The sequence below is a fragment of the Plecotus auritus genome, assembly GCF_963455305.1.
Source record: "Plecotus auritus genome assembly, chromosome: 11".
Classification (NCBI taxonomy): Eukaryota; Metazoa; Chordata; class Mammalia; order Chiroptera; family Vespertilionidae; genus Plecotus; species Plecotus auritus.
Genome location: NC_137777.1, coordinates 4,055,865 through 4,072,178, shown reverse-complemented (window position 1 = coordinate 4,072,178; position 16,314 = coordinate 4,055,865). Strand labels below are relative to the sequence as shown.

Here is a 16,314-nt window from a genome sequence, read left to right as displayed (position 1 = left end):
TGGGTCACGTCCTTGGCAGCATCCTGCGTGCCCTCCACAGAAAGCGCCTGTCTCCATCTGGTCTGGGCCACCCCGGCCCGTGTGAGTCACTGGGCGTCCCGCGTCCCATGGAGCGACTCAGCTAGACACTCGATCTCGCTAATTCCCCCTGGAGATGCCAAACACGAGATTCCTTGGGTCCACGCAACAGGAGCGATGGGATTGAGGACAACGGATCGATCTATTGCTCGGGCCCTGCTGAGTGGCCCTATAATTGGCAGTTCTGACCACAGCACCCCAAAGTAGCTCTGATCCCAAAGATTTACGTACCCCAACGTCACCAAACATCTGCCAGGGGAGGTGAATGGCTCCTGGGCTTGGATTTTTCATGGAAAACTGTGTCTATGAATCCGGGCGTTGCTGAGGTTAAGTTCCTCTTCACTCCCGCACTGTGAGGGGTACACATTGGGGCCATTCCCGTTAGAAATGCTATTTGGTAAATTTCATTCTTGTTCCAGGGCCAAGTCCCCAGTCAAGGCTCCAAGGGCAGAGCAAGGTCAGCCAATTTTCAGACGGAGCAACGGACGCAGCACACATCTGCTGCTGACCCCCAGGACGTCCATCGGGGATGAGCCAGGCTCTTCCCCAAAGCCAGACCCCCACCGGCCTGGGGGTTCAGGGGAGGTGGGGGAGCCCCTGGCCTCACCAACCCCTGAGAGTGGTGTCCTGGGACATTGCTCTGCACTTAAGGAGCCTCCACTGAGGTCCAGGCCAGATCTTCCTGCAGTGACCAAGGTCCAGGCCGGGGGTGGGTCAGGCCAGGGGGTGGGACCAGCCTGCATCAGCCTGGGTGGCAAGGGGCACTGGGCCCAGGACATATTGTCTCTTTTTTAAAAAGTATATATATATTTTATTGCTTTTTTACAGAGAGGAAGGGAGAGGGATAGAGAGTTAGAAACATCGATGAGAGAGAAACACCGATCAGCTGCCTCCTGCACACCTCCTACTGGGGATGTGCCCGCAACCAAGGTACATGCCCTTGACCAGGAATGAACCTGGGACCTTTCAGTCCGCAGGCCGACGCTCTATCTACTGAGCCAAACCGGTTAGGGCCATATCGTCTCTCTGCCTCAGTGACCCATGTCACACGACCCCGTTCTGACCCACACGACCGAGGGTTACCAGTTGGTTCGAAACAGAAACCTATTTAACAGGGACCAAGAGCCAAAGGGGTGGAGCTAATAGCAGGACAAGGCTGCCCCTGGGGAAAGGAGGCCAGTACTCGCTTCGTTAGTAAACTGAGCTACCTACTGTTCTCTTACTCTGTACCTGCCACGGTCCCTGTTCCCGGCGCCTGCCATGCACTGGCTCACGGACACTTCAGGGCCTGTTGAAAAGTGCCCATGACGATTTCTGTTCTTACAAATGTGAAATGGAGGCTCACAGAGGTGAGGAAACGGGGCCACAGCTGCCCAGGTGGTCCGTGGGGGGTCGGGATTGCAACCCCAGCTGACCGGCCTGATCACCCCGATGTTTTTCCTACTTTCAGAGCTTCCAAGCGAGTCGGGGCAGGAAAACACGTCCAAGTCCGTGACTCCGCACTCTCGGTTTTTGTTTTTTTTTTTTGCCCTTCCTTACTGTCTCTGGGGCCTTTTCCAAGAGAGGAGACCCTGGCATTCAGATCATTTAGGTGCCGAGGGCCCAGAAACATAGGAGATGGACAAAATCCCACGCCCTCCCCCTCCCTCCCCCCTGTGGACCGTCCCTGCTGCGGATCAGAACCCGGGCCCTGCACTCACGGGCAGTTTGGTTGGCCCAGCACGGCACACCGTGTGATGTGCAGCGAAGGGATCTGCGTGGGTTGGAGAGGGATTCCCACCCAGGACAAAAGGACCGGACTGTGTCCTCCGTACCGCGACCTCCTGAAGGCCTGGCCATGAAGGCATTCCGCGGCGCTCACACACCGCTGGCGAATAAAAGCAATTCATGTGTTCCTACCTTACTCAGACGCCCTCCTCTTCCACCAGCGCGTGAGGGTCTCAGTTTATCCGCTGAATCTTCCTTTAATGCCGTAGGCGCAGAGACATGGAAAGTGGGTTATTGGGGGGGAAATCTGTGTGAGGAGAACTGACCCCATGAATAATCTCTCAGTCTGTGTGGACCGTGTTGGTGTTCTTGCAGCCGTGGGCAAACTACGGCCCGCGGGCCAGATCCGGCCCGTTCGGCTGTTCTATCCGGCCCGCGGAGCCGAAAGAGCGGAGGGTTCTCTTGCTCTCCCCTCCGCTTCTGTACTTTGAATTTATATTAGTTCACACAAACACTCCATCCATGCTTTTGTTCCGGCCCTCCGGTCCAGTTGAAGAACCCATTGTGGCCCTCGAGTCAAAAAGTTTGCCCACCCCTGTCTTAGGGGGAACTCACCTGCCCTCTACAAATCACAAACACTCCGTGACGGGGAGCCCCATTTGAAATTCAGCAGAAACCCAAGAGTGCGGTTCTCACTGACTAGCGTCTCAGGGGTGGGCAAACTTTTGACTCGAGGGCCACAATGGGTTCTTAAACTGGACTGGAGGGCCGGAACAAAAGCATGGATGGAGTGTTTGTGTGGACTAATATAAATTCAAAGTAAAGGAGCGGAGGGGAGAGCAAGAGAACCCTCCGCTCTTTCAGCTCCGCGGGCCGGATAGAACAGCCGAACGGGCCGGATCCGGCCCACGGGCCGTAGTTTGCCCTCGGCTGGACTAGACACTCAGCTTGGGAAACGAATCATAGCTCCCAGGGCCATAGGGAGCCTGGTTGGAGGAATCGGGGGTTACCCCGGGAGTGGGTGGGAAGGGCTGGGGGGTTCTGAATGCCCCCAGGTAGCAGTTGTGTTGAGAAATGGGCCTGTCCTCCGCCGGCCCCTGTTGGAAAGTCTCAGCTCCATGTGGGGACAGAGACGTGGGCCCAGTAAGGAAGCAGACAGAATCACCCGCAGTGGCGTGCCTCACGTCAATAAAAGCGAAGAACAACAATCATAATGATAAAATGTCCCTGCACTGAGTGATTCCTGGGTGCCAAGCACAATGCTAAGTTTTCATGATCTTACTCATGATCACAGCAATTCAGAGTAAGCCTCTCTTCTCCATTTTATAAACAGAACATCTGAGACTCAGAGAGGCTCAGAAATCAGCCCCGAAAAGCTGAAGCCCGAATCTCAGCTATCCCACTCGGCCTTGTTCTTGGGGCGGCCTGCAGGCGCAGCGTGAGTGACCCCTCTGTCACCGCGGCAGGGGAGACAAAGTCCCTCAGAGAGGTCGCCTCGCCTGCCCCTGTAGCTCCATGTCCTCGGAAGAGGGAAAGAGACACCCGAGACCGGAGAACCTTTGACGGAGGAATTCACGTTCCTGCCTGGGGTGGCCTTGGCTGGTGTGCTCGGGTGTGGGAGGGGAAGCGAGCGCTGTTTTACCAAACCACTCATTCTTGCTAAACCTCATCGCAAGCATCCGAGGACTCTGTGCCAGGCCTGCGCGGGGTGCTTCCCTGCCATCTCTCATTTAACATAAGGCCTGGCATCTCCCCATTTTGGAGATAAGACAGCTGAGGTTCACAGAGGTTCGGTCATTTGCTCAGCGTCTCCCCAGCTACTGACCAGGATGGCGAACCAAGGGTGATGGGGTGCCTGAGCGCCTCTCCCGGCAAGAAGCCCGGGACACGGCAGTAGCTGCCGTTTTCACTTGGCAGGGACTCGGGAGCCATCACAGGAAACCGGCTCCGATGACATTATTGTCTACAACCTCATCAGCATCGTGCCGTGCCCGCAGAGGGATTGTGGGAAGTGATGAGGTCTGTCTCTGTCCTATTGCGTGAGGTCATTGCTTTTGAAGGACTTACCTTGATCTGAACTAACTGCCAGGACAACCCGGCCCAGCTGGGACTCACGTATGCTCGAGCAGATCAATGGCGTGTGACTGCACATGTACGCATGGTCTGTATATATGTATATATCGATTTTCAAGCTGTGACTTAATATTTCAGTATCACTCCTGCCTGGCTTGTAAGTGACTAAGAAAACATACAGAGCCCTGACTGGTTTGGCTCAGTGGATAGAGCGTCAGCCTGCGGACTGAAGGGTCCCAGGTTCGATTCCGGTCAGGGGCATGTACCTTGGTTGCGGGCACATTCCCAGTAGGGGGTGTGCAGGAGGCAGCTGATCGATGTTTCTCTCTCATCAATGTTTCTAACTCTCTGTCCCTCTCCCTTCCTCTCTGTAAAAAATCAATAAAATATGTTAAAAAAAAAAAAAAAGAAAAGAAGAAAACACACAGAAAAATGCCTCGGCCTTTCCCAGCAGGGAGAGACAGTCTGTGGGCGTCTGTCACGTTTTACAGCATTCCTCACTTTTCTGGTGACCTGTGTTGCATAAACGCATAAACGTATCTGTTCAACCTGAAGGACGCCACGTTTTCATCGCTCCAATTCCCCGGTTATGGCTTTCCCCCTTAAAGCAAGAAGCCACCAGCAAAGCGACATACTGGACGTGGTGGGTTTCCTGGCGCAGTCGGTGACCACGAGGCAAGGGCGAAGCCTCGGGGACGGTCGCCCAAAGGCAGGCGGCGGAACTCGGGTCCCAGGCCTTCTGTAGATGGCGTGGAAAGAGCTGGAAGTGAGGGCGTGCGCTTGGAAACGGGGATTGTGGCGATTCGAAGAGACCAGCGCTGCAAGTGTCAGACACCTCCCTGAAATACAAACTGGAAATGGTATCATTCATTCATTCGTTCATTCATTCGCTCAGTCACTTGCTCGTTTATTCAGCGTTTTTCTACACCCCCACCGAGACCGGGGACTTGAGGTCAGGGCCTTGGCTGCGCCCTCGGAGCCGAGCACAGCACCTGTTGGGAGCGGGGTAAACACCAGAGGGAGAGAGGAATGGATGAGCAGCTATTGCCGCTGCCTCAGGAGCGCAGGGGGCTGAGGAGACGTGTGGGGAGGCTGCATGATACAATGGACACGGTTCTGACTTTGAGTCAAGTGGATCCTGATATACTTCCTCTTTTTAAATATGTTTTTTATTGATTTCAGAGAGGAAGGGACGGAGAGAAAGATAGAAACATCAATGATGAGAGAGAATCATTGATCCATTGATCAGCTGCCTCCTGCGCTGGGGATCAAGCCCGCAACTCAGGCACATGCCCTTGAGGGGAATCCAACCCGGGACCCTTCAGTCCGCAGGCTAACGCTCTATCCACTGAGCCACACCAGCCAGGGCCTGGTATGCTTTATTTCTCACTGCAATTCCTCACTTCACTCATCGAGGCCGCCGTTTCCTCGGCTGGGTCTGCTGGTGGTGATGCAATGATGCCAATGCACGTGGCATGCGAAATGTTCGCCTAGAGCCATGGTCGGCAAACTGCGGCTCGCAAGCCACATGCGGCTCTTTGGCCCCTTGAGTGTGGCTCTTCCACAAAATACCACGGCCTGGGTGAGACTATTTTGAACAAGTGGCGTTAGAAGAAGTTTAAGTTTAAAAAATTTGGTTCTCAAAAGAAATTTCAATCGTTGTCCTGTTGATATTTGGCTCTGTTGGCTAATGAGTTTGCCGACCACTGGCCTAGAGCGTGGCGAGCACCCCACAGACACATCTGCTCTCCACCGAGCCTCCGTTTCCTCATGACCCGGGGGTGGAGGGGTGGGGGCAATTAGCAAAGCTACCGTGAGAACTGCCGTCAATGTATGTCTGTATTTGACATTTATTTAGTTACTTCCAAAGAGCCAGTACGAAGCCAAAGTCACCAATAGTCGAATGCTTTTCTACTTGAATCCTGTGCTGCCTGATCCCTTAACGTTTTGCTTCTCACGTTTTCATTTGCTGCTGTCATGTCATTTAACACGCAGCTCCTTTAAGGCGGGAGGGGGTCATACTTTCCTGTGTCTCCCAAGTCAGCACAAGGGCAGCTGTAGGACCGGATGTGCCGACGGCTGGAGTAAATGAAGGGGAACACCCACCACCCCTCAAAACACATGATGCTGTTATCATAAAAATCAAGGGGAGAATGAATTCCAATAAAAAATAATCGCCACACTACTTGTTCCCGAGAACCCCTCTACCCTAGAGCGTGCTTTTCTCGGAGATTGGGGTGAAGGCCGTGGCGCCCTGTGGATGGCGGGGGGCGAATGTGCAGACAGCGGGGGAAACGTCTGCTGAGGTCAGGGGCTTGGCGTTTTGGCAAAATGCGATTGGAGGTGTCAGAGACATGGGGCCACCTGTGCTGAGCTCCCTCCCGACCTAACTCCCGAGCCAACGGCAGTGCCTGCCTCTCCCCGGAGTGGGGTGTCCCACCCTCTTTCTGCCGAAACAGACCTTCCATCTGTCCCACTCCTTGGAGCGCCCTTCTCCTGGCTAGATGCGATGCTGCCTCACTCACGAATCGTTTCATCGAGCCGATGAGACCCTCACATTTACTCAGCGCAGTCGTGTCCTTTAGCAGAATGAAATGGCCGAAGCATTTTATTCTGAAGGTTAAAAAGCATGTAGCTGAGATGCCCCTGTTCTCCACCCCCTGCCCTCACTGAGAAAAAAAAATGCAGAGGCCTCTTATGCAGTCGAGATCCACGTTCTATCAGGGGTCCTCAAACTACGGCCCGCGGGCCACATGCGGCCCGCCGAGGACATGTATCCGGCCCGCCGGGTGCCGCTGCCTGTCCTGCTTAGCAGCCGACTCGTCCCGGGCCCGCAGTGCGCATAGGAATTTGTTCATGGTTTTTTTTTTAAACTATAGTCCGGCCCTCCAACGGCCTGAGGGACAGTGAACTGGCCCCCTGTTTAAAAAGTTTGAGGACCCCTGTCCTGGCTTCTTTCCAGATGTAGGACTGAGCCAAACTGACTTCTAGCCCCAGCCAGTTTGACTCAATGGGTAGAGTGTCGGCCCGTGGACTGAAGGGTTCCGGTTTGATTCTGGTCAAGGGCACACACACACACACACACACACACACACACACACACACACACAAAAGACTCTAAGGAGATGGGAGACTGGACACCAAGCCCCATGACATAGATTATGTTCCGTAAAAAGCGTCTCCAGACCTCCATGCTAAACCTGAGTACTCGGGCCTTTCCCACAGTATTAACCAAGTGGATTTCTTAGTCCGTCCCATAGAAGGGGAGAGGAAGCTGCTAGAATAGAAGCAGGCTTATCCATAGCGGTGAGAAAACCTTAGCTCACCAGCTGAGGAAACAAAGGGACTGAGAACCGGACAGAAACTACGGGAAGAGAAAGTCACCACCAGGGCGGGACAGTTTAGCGGGGGTGGGGGTTGGGGGTTGGGGTGGGGGGGCGCGAGAACAGCCTCCCTGCAGGCAAGCAAAGCCCAGGTCCCCACGATGTTAGTCCCGGGAACTCACAGATGCTCTCATCCCAGGGCATCAATAGAAGCTCGCATCAGTCACGTGCCCGGGGAGCTGTTTTAAAGGCAGGGGGGTGTCATCTGTTTTAGAAACGGCTGGACAAGCCATTTAATCTCTTGAGCCTTGGATTTATTTTAATCTATGAAGCCAGGATGACTCAGTCTCACAGCTACAGAGGAAAGGGGGGAAGAAACTAAAACATTTGCTAAATATTACTATCAGCAGGGGAAGTGTTTATTCATTGAACCCCAGCCTCTGGTTATGTGCTGGACACTTGCTGAAGATACCAAAGAAATGCTAGCGATGGGGAAAGGGAAGGGAAGGGGATGCACGTTATAAAAGCCAGGTGAGTCACAAGGTCAGTGCTCCCTGGGAGGGAGGGGCATGCAGGAAACGCTGCTCCGAGCAGGGATGCGGGGAGCGGGGGAGGGGGCCTGGCCTGCAGCAGAGCTTGCTACCACAGGATATAATTCTGCAAAGGACATAGCAATTCACCTGCGGCAACTACATCCATTCCTGGGAGCCCCTGTTGCCTGTATGTGGGGGAGGGGGCGGGACTAGAGTGAACCCAGTCATAGTTGATAGGCCAGTGAGTGGACACCTGAGCCCACCTGGGCCAATTAGATTCTTCCCTCTTAAGGCACACCAAGACCTGATTGGTTCTGGGTCCAAGGACCGAAGGGCGTGTAGTCCTCGGATTAGGACCTCCACTTTGTGCTTGAGATGCAGACCAATCTGGTTTTAGGAAGAAGGAGGATGATCTGCTCGGGAGGACCCCTCCCTAATCCCATCTGCAACCCATAGGGTCAGGCTTCCCCTTCTGCCCTTGCGCTCCACGTGGGACACAGGTGAAGGGTCCCGTGCATCCTGGGGAGCCCAAGGCAAACGGATGGATTGGGGCTGCATCTAGGAACCAGCAGAAGGAATGCCCGGCACTGCGAGGCTGCGTCTGAGACGGGCAGATGGGGACCTCGCTGTCCGCACACCCCCTGCAGGTGGCTGATCTGGGGGCACAGTTGGTCTCCAGCTGCTGCTGAGACCCACGGATCAGGGCACGAAACCAAAACCAGCAGCCAGGAGAACACAGGTAGATCCCAGCTGGCAAAACAGCCTCCGGCACAGCGTCTCCAAATAGCAAACACCTGCACACGCCCGCGCTCCCTCCCTCCCTCCCTTCGTGGAGGCCTGAGCCCAGGGAGCTGGTGGGGGCAGGTCCAGGGTGTCCGTGCCGGCCCCTCCCAAAGCTGGTGTGTGTCCCGTCACCTGCCTTTCCTTTGCTCCGACTCAGGAGGGGACCCAGGAGAGGAGGCACGCACTGTGAATGCTGATCCTAGGAGCCGGCACGCTGCCCGCCTGGGCCTGGAGCCGGGCTGCCTCACCTGGGCCTCCGACCAGAATCCACGGAGAGAGCTCAGGGCCACGGACTCGGACAGGAGAGCATGCCTCTTGGTTCTCGCGGCCCTCTACGTGCCGTTGAGCATTTGGCTCTGCCTCAACACAGATGCGAACCCTGACCTCGCCAGCGGAGTCCCTTCTGTGTTTCCTAGCGCAGCTGTGGTGGGACTCCACGGTACTGTGCTCCTCACTGCTCGGCAGTTCCGCGGAGCCCGCCTCCTGTTACTAATTTGTTCGTAAAGAAGTACGCATCGTGCCTGGCCGGCGTGGCTCAGTGGTGGACCTTTGACCTATGAACCAGGACATCGAGGTTCAATTTCCGGTCAGGGCACATGCCCGGGTTGTGGGCTCCATCTCCAGTAGGGGGCGTGCAGAAGGCAGCCCATCAGTGATGCTCTCTCGTTATTGCCGATTCTCTCCCTCTCCCTTCCTCTCAGAAATAAAAACATTTAAAAGAAAAGAAAAAAGAAAAAGCCCGTGTTGTTAGGTCCCCCGATTGCCACATTCGGGCAGTTCTCCTTCCCTGTAAGTGCTTGCTTTTGGAATCCTAGGGATTTTATTTTAGGCGTCTAACCCTCTCCCTGCCTGGCTTCCGGCCACATACAACACGCACAGTCCCCCGCCCGGGTCTGGACCACGGGTTTCTCATGCATGCACACGCCTCCCACCCATGCTGGCGTGCACGCGGGCCCCTCGGCTGGGATGCTGTCTCACGCTCTGCGCTGAGTCAGCAACTTCTGCAACTTCCAAACCCTTTTCCCGAACCACGGGCTGGACTGCAGCCGTCCACTCCGCGCCGCGCTGCCGGCTTTGTGCTTACCGCTGATGACCCACTCAGACACTCCTCGGTCCGTGAAGAAAAACCAGAATAAGTAACAGCATGATGCTGTTTAAGGGGGGGCGGGGGGTGGCTTGCCTGGCGGGTGTTGCTCAGTGGTTGAGCATCAACTTATACACCAGGAAGTTGCCGGTTCGATTCCCCGTCAGGGCACGTGCCTGGATTACGGGCTCGACCCCCGCAGCTGGGGCGTGTAGGAGGCAGCTGATCAATGATGTTTCTTTCACAACGATGTTTCTCTCTCTATCCCCCTCCTTTCCTCTCTTTCTAAAAATCAATAAAAACATATTTAAAAAATGAAATAAAAGGGAGGGTGTCTTAAGCGTGGGCTGCGTTGGGTGCCGCGCTTGGAAAGGGGCGTGGAAAAGGCCAGGACAGTGGAGAAACCTGGCAGAGGCTACCTGTGCCAGGTGATCCAGGTTAAGCTCATCAGCGATAAAGGATGCTGACTCATCATGAGAAGGGCCTCCGGGTCTTCATTCCGAAGACTCAGAATGTTTGAATGTTTCTAACGGACCCGAGGGAAGCATCGTGCACACCTCCAGGAGGGCCGCCTACCTAAGCCTGGCCAGGCTTCTCACACGCTCCCGGCCACCGCAGCAGCGAGTGAGAAAGGGTTCCAGGCCAGGCGCTAAGGAGGCGTGACTACAGGCCCTGGGTGTCCTGGGGTGGGTCCTGGGGCAGGAAGGGACGGTGGGGCAAAATTGGTGCAATCCCAATAAATCGTGGGGCTTAGTGAATAATAACGTGTCAGTGTCGCTTTCTTAGTCATGACCAATGTGCCATAACAACCTAAGACATTAATAAGAACAAGGGGACTCTGGTCGGGCAGCTGTGTGGCTTAGAGCAGTGGTCGGCAAACCGCGGCTCGCGAGCCACATGGGGATCTTAGGCCCCTTGAGTGTTCTAACGCCACTTCTTCAAAATAGACTCGCCCAGGCCGAAAACCGACTTCTGCGCCTGGGCCACGAAGTTTCAATCGCACTGTCCGTGCGCACCCGCACATGATATTTTGTGGAAGAGCCACACTCAAGGGGCCAAAGAGCCGCATGTGGCTCGCAAGCCATGGTTTGCCGACCACTGGCTTAGAGCATCAGCCTGATATACCAAGGTTGTGGGTTCAACCCCGGTCAGGGCACATATAAGCAGCAACCAAGGAGTGCATAAGTCAGCGGAACAACAAATCAATGTTTCTCTCTCTCTCTCATCGATTTAAATGTAAAAACAAAATTAAAAATACTAGTAGGGGAAACTGAATGAGGGGTGTGGACGAAAAAGGGCCACATGCTAACCTAACTCAGGGAGGGCCTGGGTGGCGGCCTTGCAGACTCAGAGACCTAAAGGATGGTCTGCCCATAAAACTTTTGAAATTAAAAAGCAGTTTATAGCGGGTAGTCATGTCCTAGGCCAGTATCTCCCCTGACAAAGAGCACCTATGAGTCTACGGTCTTTTTGCATCTAACGTAACATACGTGTGGAATGTCGGGGTAACTTGTAACTTCCCTTTTCCTGGACCCCTCAGGGCACAACTCATGCACTAGGGAAGTGGTCGGCAAACCGCGGCTCGCGAGCCACATGCGGCTCTTTGGCCCCTTGAGTGTGGCTCTTCCACAAAATACCACGGCCTGGGCGAGTCTATTTTGAAGAAGTGGCGTTAGAAGAAGTTTACGTTTAAAAAATGTGGCTCTCCAAAGAAATTTCAATCGTTGTCCTGTTGCTATTTGGCTCTGCGGACTAATGAGTCTGCCGACCACTGGGCTAGGGCAGAGACCACAAACCCCCTCACTGTTACCCCGTTCACTGTTAACTTCCTGCACCCCCCGAGTAAAAGCAGCACGTGCCCATCATTTCCCTTTGATCCAATCCCAGAGCTTTCCTGCTTTGCCTTCTCCCGCCTCCCTATTCTGACACCAATGGAGTTCATGTGACCCACTTCCGTCTCCTCCTTTGCTTGCAATGGATAAATCATGGAGTGAAACTGCTATTCTCCAGAACGTTCTCTCCATACAGGGAGCTTCCGCTTCCCAGCAATCGTCCCCGCAGTTTGGCTCCAATAAACGCAAAGAATTTTTCATGGTTTAACGTTTTGAATGTTTCTTACGTTAACAGGGCTCCCTGGGAGCTCGCCGTGCTATCTTCGTAACCGTTCTGTAAATTTTAAACTGGTCTGAAGTCTAGAGAGTAATGAGAGGTCTTAAGTCTAGAGAGTAATGAGAGGCTGTGCTAAAACCCGCTGTATGTACTTTCTTCTCCCTCAGAGGAACACGCACAGTGGTTGTGACTGGATGTGAGGGAGGGAGGGGTCTGCCCACAGCCCTCCCTAAAAGGAAAAGGAGCTGTAGAGGGCTGTTTCCCTCAAGTGCAGGTCCAGAAGCATCAGCCCGATACACCAAGTGCTGCCCAGGCTGCTGAGCCCTGGCCTGGGGCTGGGCTGGCTCGAGGTTGCTGTGGGGTGAATGACACGCTGGTTTTGCAGCATAAAGAAAAGAATGAAGTACCTGAATAATGGTTACACCGAGTCTACGCTGAAATGGTAATATTCTAAATGCACTGGGTTACGTGCATTGCTAAAATTAAGTTCACCTGTTCCTTTCTTTCTTCATGTGGCCACCAGAAAAGGGGACGCTGCCTGGCCGGCGTAGCGCAGTGGTTGAGGGTCAGCCTAGGAACCGGGAGGTCACAGTTCGATTCCCGGTCAGGGGCGCATGCCCGGTTGCGGGCGTGATCCCCAGTGGGGGGTGTGCAGGAGGCAGCCGATCCATGATTCTCTCTCATCATGGATGTTTCTCTCTCTCTCCCTCTCCCTTTCTCTCTGAAATTAGGAAAAAAAATTTTTCAATCGAAAAAAGAAAATGGGAAGCTCACGTTGCATTTTTATTGGGCAGCGATGCTCTATGAAGCCAAAGGTGAGGGAGCTGTGGCCGGGGCCCAGGGAAGGAAAGTGCCCTTAAACCACGCCGCACGCACGCACGCACGCACGCTCTCTGGCAGAGAAAAAGGACACCCCACTGCAAAGTTACAAATTTATTGGTCTGGAAATAAATACAAATATCTCGTTAAGAAACTCCTCTGGAGAGATGTGTACACAGCAGTTGTCCGTCTGGATCCAGCCACTCCTGCCCTAACCCCTGACCCTCTGCTCGAGGTCAGGGGAAGCCTCCCACAGAAGGCAGCAGGTGGATGGAATCATTCATGACCCCTCACGCTGCCTGCAGGGCCTGATTACTCCCTTCCACCAACTCCAGGGTCCCGCAGACCACGGGGTCCCAGCAGCCGATTCACAACGTCCCATTCCCTCTGATCCAACTCCCTAGCAGATGCATGGTTAGCCGGGATGAAGACTGAAAGGCAGTGGTACGGGAGCTTGACCCAAACATGTCAGGGGTGCCGCCCCATTCAGAGAGAGGAGGTTAGGGGCGCAGGGAGGAGCGGGAGGCAGGAGAGGGAAGGACGTCTCAGGGGATACACATTCCAGAACCCTTGCATCTGCTCCCCACCCCCCCACCCCGAGTCCCCACCCCATACAAAAGCCAGCAGGTCTGTTTGAAGATCCAGGAATGTAACCAGGTCAGAAAGGTTGGGCTGTCAAGCTCAGATTCAACCAAGATGGAACTCGATCACAGAAGGTCTCTGGAAACCAGGACGAGATCCACAGAAATCACAAGCACCCTGGATTCCATCCCAACCACAAGGACTCTGTTATTTATATCTGGTACCCAAACCCCACCCCCGCCCTGCCCCGCCCCGCAGCATGGAGATTCCTGGCAGCCGGGGAACACCCGTTGGGAATGTCCCCTCCATCTCCAGGAGAGCACCCCTGTATTGAGAGTCTCTACCCCATGAAGGAAATAACCATTCGCTCACGTCTTGGGGGTGGGAAGCAGGGGCTGAGGAGGAGGAGGAGGAGGAGAGAGCAGAGCCAAAGCTTTAAATCCATGATGCTAAGCACTTGTCGACGGGTTTTTTTTGTTGTTGTTGCAGCAAAGCCAGAAGGATCGGTCCCCGCCTTTGTGTTCATTTAACAAAAAAAAAAGCCAGGAAAGCAGGCCTGTGCGCGTCGGCATTGCAAAGTGTATGTATACACAAACTCTAAACATCGATTTCAAGTGAGCTACGTAGATTTGCTTTTCCAAACTCTCTGAGCCTCCCCGGAAGTTCCGCCTCTTGTCCCCACTGCCTGTTTCGCTTATACCAGCCACCCCGGGGCTCGCTGCTCCCTCCTCCCCAAACCAGGGGAGGGTTTGTTTCCAGAAACTGGGTGGGCTTGTCTTTAGGGGTACAGGAAACAGAAGCAGGTGGACTGACTTCCCCCAAACTCCCCTGGGAGCCCGGATGCCCCGTCGGTCGGTCAGCCTAGGCCTGGATTAGGACCCGTTTCCTGCTGTGTTTCTTGCTCAGGGCGGTTTGGCATCTCGGAGGCGGGGGAAGCCAGCGGCCACCAGGCCACTGGTCAATGCACACGGGACTCTGAGATGCTTACGTTCCTTTGGTCCACCCCGCCCAGCCCTGGAGGGGGCGCCCTGGACAAATCCCATCTAAAGTCATGGCCAGAGCTCCCTCGTACAAAACAAGCTTGGGGTTAATACCGAGTTGCGTGCGGCGTGGCAGGCAGGGGGTGGGGAGGGGCGGAGGAGGGGCAGCTACTGTGGTCCCACAGTCCAGGGGGCGGCGGTACGCGCAGGCCGCCTAGCAGGACACCTCCATGGACTTGGGCCCCGCGTTGTTCCCGGTGGCACCGGAGTTGGGGGTGATGTCCAGGCGGGCGCCCTCGCTGGTGTGGGAGCGGCTGCGGGTGCCCTCGCTGGTGTGGGAGCGGCTGCGGGACCCCTCCAGGGACGTGACGCTGGAGCCGGAGGCCGTGCGGGACCGCATCAGGCGGGTCATGCTGGCAGAGGGCACTGGGGAGAGAGGAGAGAGCCATTAGGGTGGGAAGATGCCAGGAGCAGCCACACGCCAGCCTCGGGGCCTCCTCTGTGCCCACCTGGCCGAGCATCTTTTTTTTTTTTTCTATATGTTTTTATTGATTTCAGAGAGGAAGGGAGTGGGAGAGAGAGAAGCATCAATGATGAGAGAAAATCACTGACCAGCTGCCTCCTGCACGCCCCCTACTGGGGATCAAGCCCACAACCTGGGCATGTGCCCTTGACTGGAACCAAACCTGGAACCCTTCAGTCTGCAGGCCGACGCTCAATCCACCGAGCCAAACCGGCCAGGGCCAGATTACACTTTCAGAGCAAAAATCCGAGCCCAGCAGAGGCCCAGGCAAAGGAGCCGCGGCTTGCACCCTGCAAGGTAAGCAGGGCGGCTCTCTTCCCACTGCCCTTGCCCGCGCTTTCCCCCGGGGAGAGGGCTCAGGCCCGCGGGCAGCTGATCTCCGTTGGCAGAGGGCACCTGGGGACACGGACCCCACCCACAGCCTAGAAGTCAGCTCGTCCATCCGCTCTCAGCGTCACAGACACCACACGTGGCTGAGGCCCGCCTTGGGACTGTGGTCAGACGCCCCGTGGCTATTTTAAACGAGCAAACAGCTGAAGTCTCAGAGAAAGAGTGAACGGCATCAGACGTACAAAGACGTCCCTGTTCAGGTGGGCACGTGGGTTATAACCGGGGCAGTGGGCAGGAGAGCCAGAGACGCCCCCTCGGACCACGGCCGCAGCGCATGCACCTCAGAGCACCAGCCGCAGGGCCACCCGGTGGGGCGTTGGGCCTTGGCCTTGTCTGTCTGGGTCCTGGGCTGCCTTTCCAACAAGGACTGCATGTGTCTGATGAATACACGTTAACATGACACAGGAAGCAGCCGTTCTTGGATCACCCACTATGTACCCGTCAACCCCCAAATGTAATGGGATTTTGGCTGTTGTTAATCCTCCCCCGAGGATATTTTTCCATTGATTTTTTTTTTTTAAAGATTGTGGAAGGGAGGGGGAGTGACAGAGAGGGAGAAACATGGATGTGAGAGAGACGCATCAATCGAACAGGTCCAGGATGGAGCCTGCAACAGAGGTAGGTGCCCTTTACCGGAATTGGACCCCGGACCCTTTGAGGGCCAACGCTCCATCCACTGAGCCAAACCGGCGAGGGCCCAAATCTAATGTTTTAGCAAAGACACGCTCGGTCCTAACTATTAGCAACCTGACCACCCACTGACTCAGCGCTTTAGAGTCGTATGTTTCTGTTTTTTGGAGCTTTGTACTTTTTAAAGAACTTTCACAGATCCCTGCTCTGCCCCTTGCCTCCGCTTTGTCACTTGTAAAACGAGAATAAGAGTATCTTGTGGGATTATGGGGATGGTTCCATGAGAAAAAATAAATAAAAAAATGAAGGATTCATTCATAATCCTTCATGACCATCAGCAGCAACATCCTCATCACCCCCATCGTCACGACAACAGAAAGTCTCTTCCGAAAGCAGTAATCAGAATTAAAGAGATGTCCATGGTCTCACTGCTGGTTGTCTTCTTGGTGCCTAGAAGGCTGGCCTTCACCTAAAGCTAAAAACACCCCCTGGTGTGAGACAACGTCTGCTCCAGCCTGCAGGGAGAATGGGCACCTTGGTGCCAGGGCGACGGCCCAGCTCCCCGCTCCCTGCACCTCTCTCTCCCCCGACCCGCCCGTGTGCAAAGAGCCGTGCCGCTGGCCAGGACGTCACAGAACTCTCATCCGAACCCGGGTCAGGGCATCGCATTCCCAGCTCCCACCCGTCCCTGGCCCAGCAC

The 16,314-nt window shown here is 55.0% G+C and overlaps 1 protein-coding gene across 1 annotated transcript in view; it reads right to left on the bottom strand.

The window, feature by feature from the left end:
- Positions 1-12,608: 12,608 nt before the first annotated feature.
- Positions 12,609-16,314, bottom strand: part of NDRG1 (N-myc downstream regulated 1) — a 41,756-nt gene continuing 38,050 nt past the window's right edge. The window contains exon 16 of the mRNA XM_080646442.1: positions 12,609-14,497. Within this exon, the coding sequence (XP_080502568.1) occupies positions 14,286-14,497 (212 nt within the window). The 3' untranslated portion in view covers positions 12,609-14,285. The remainder of the gene's footprint in view (positions 14,498-16,314) is intronic.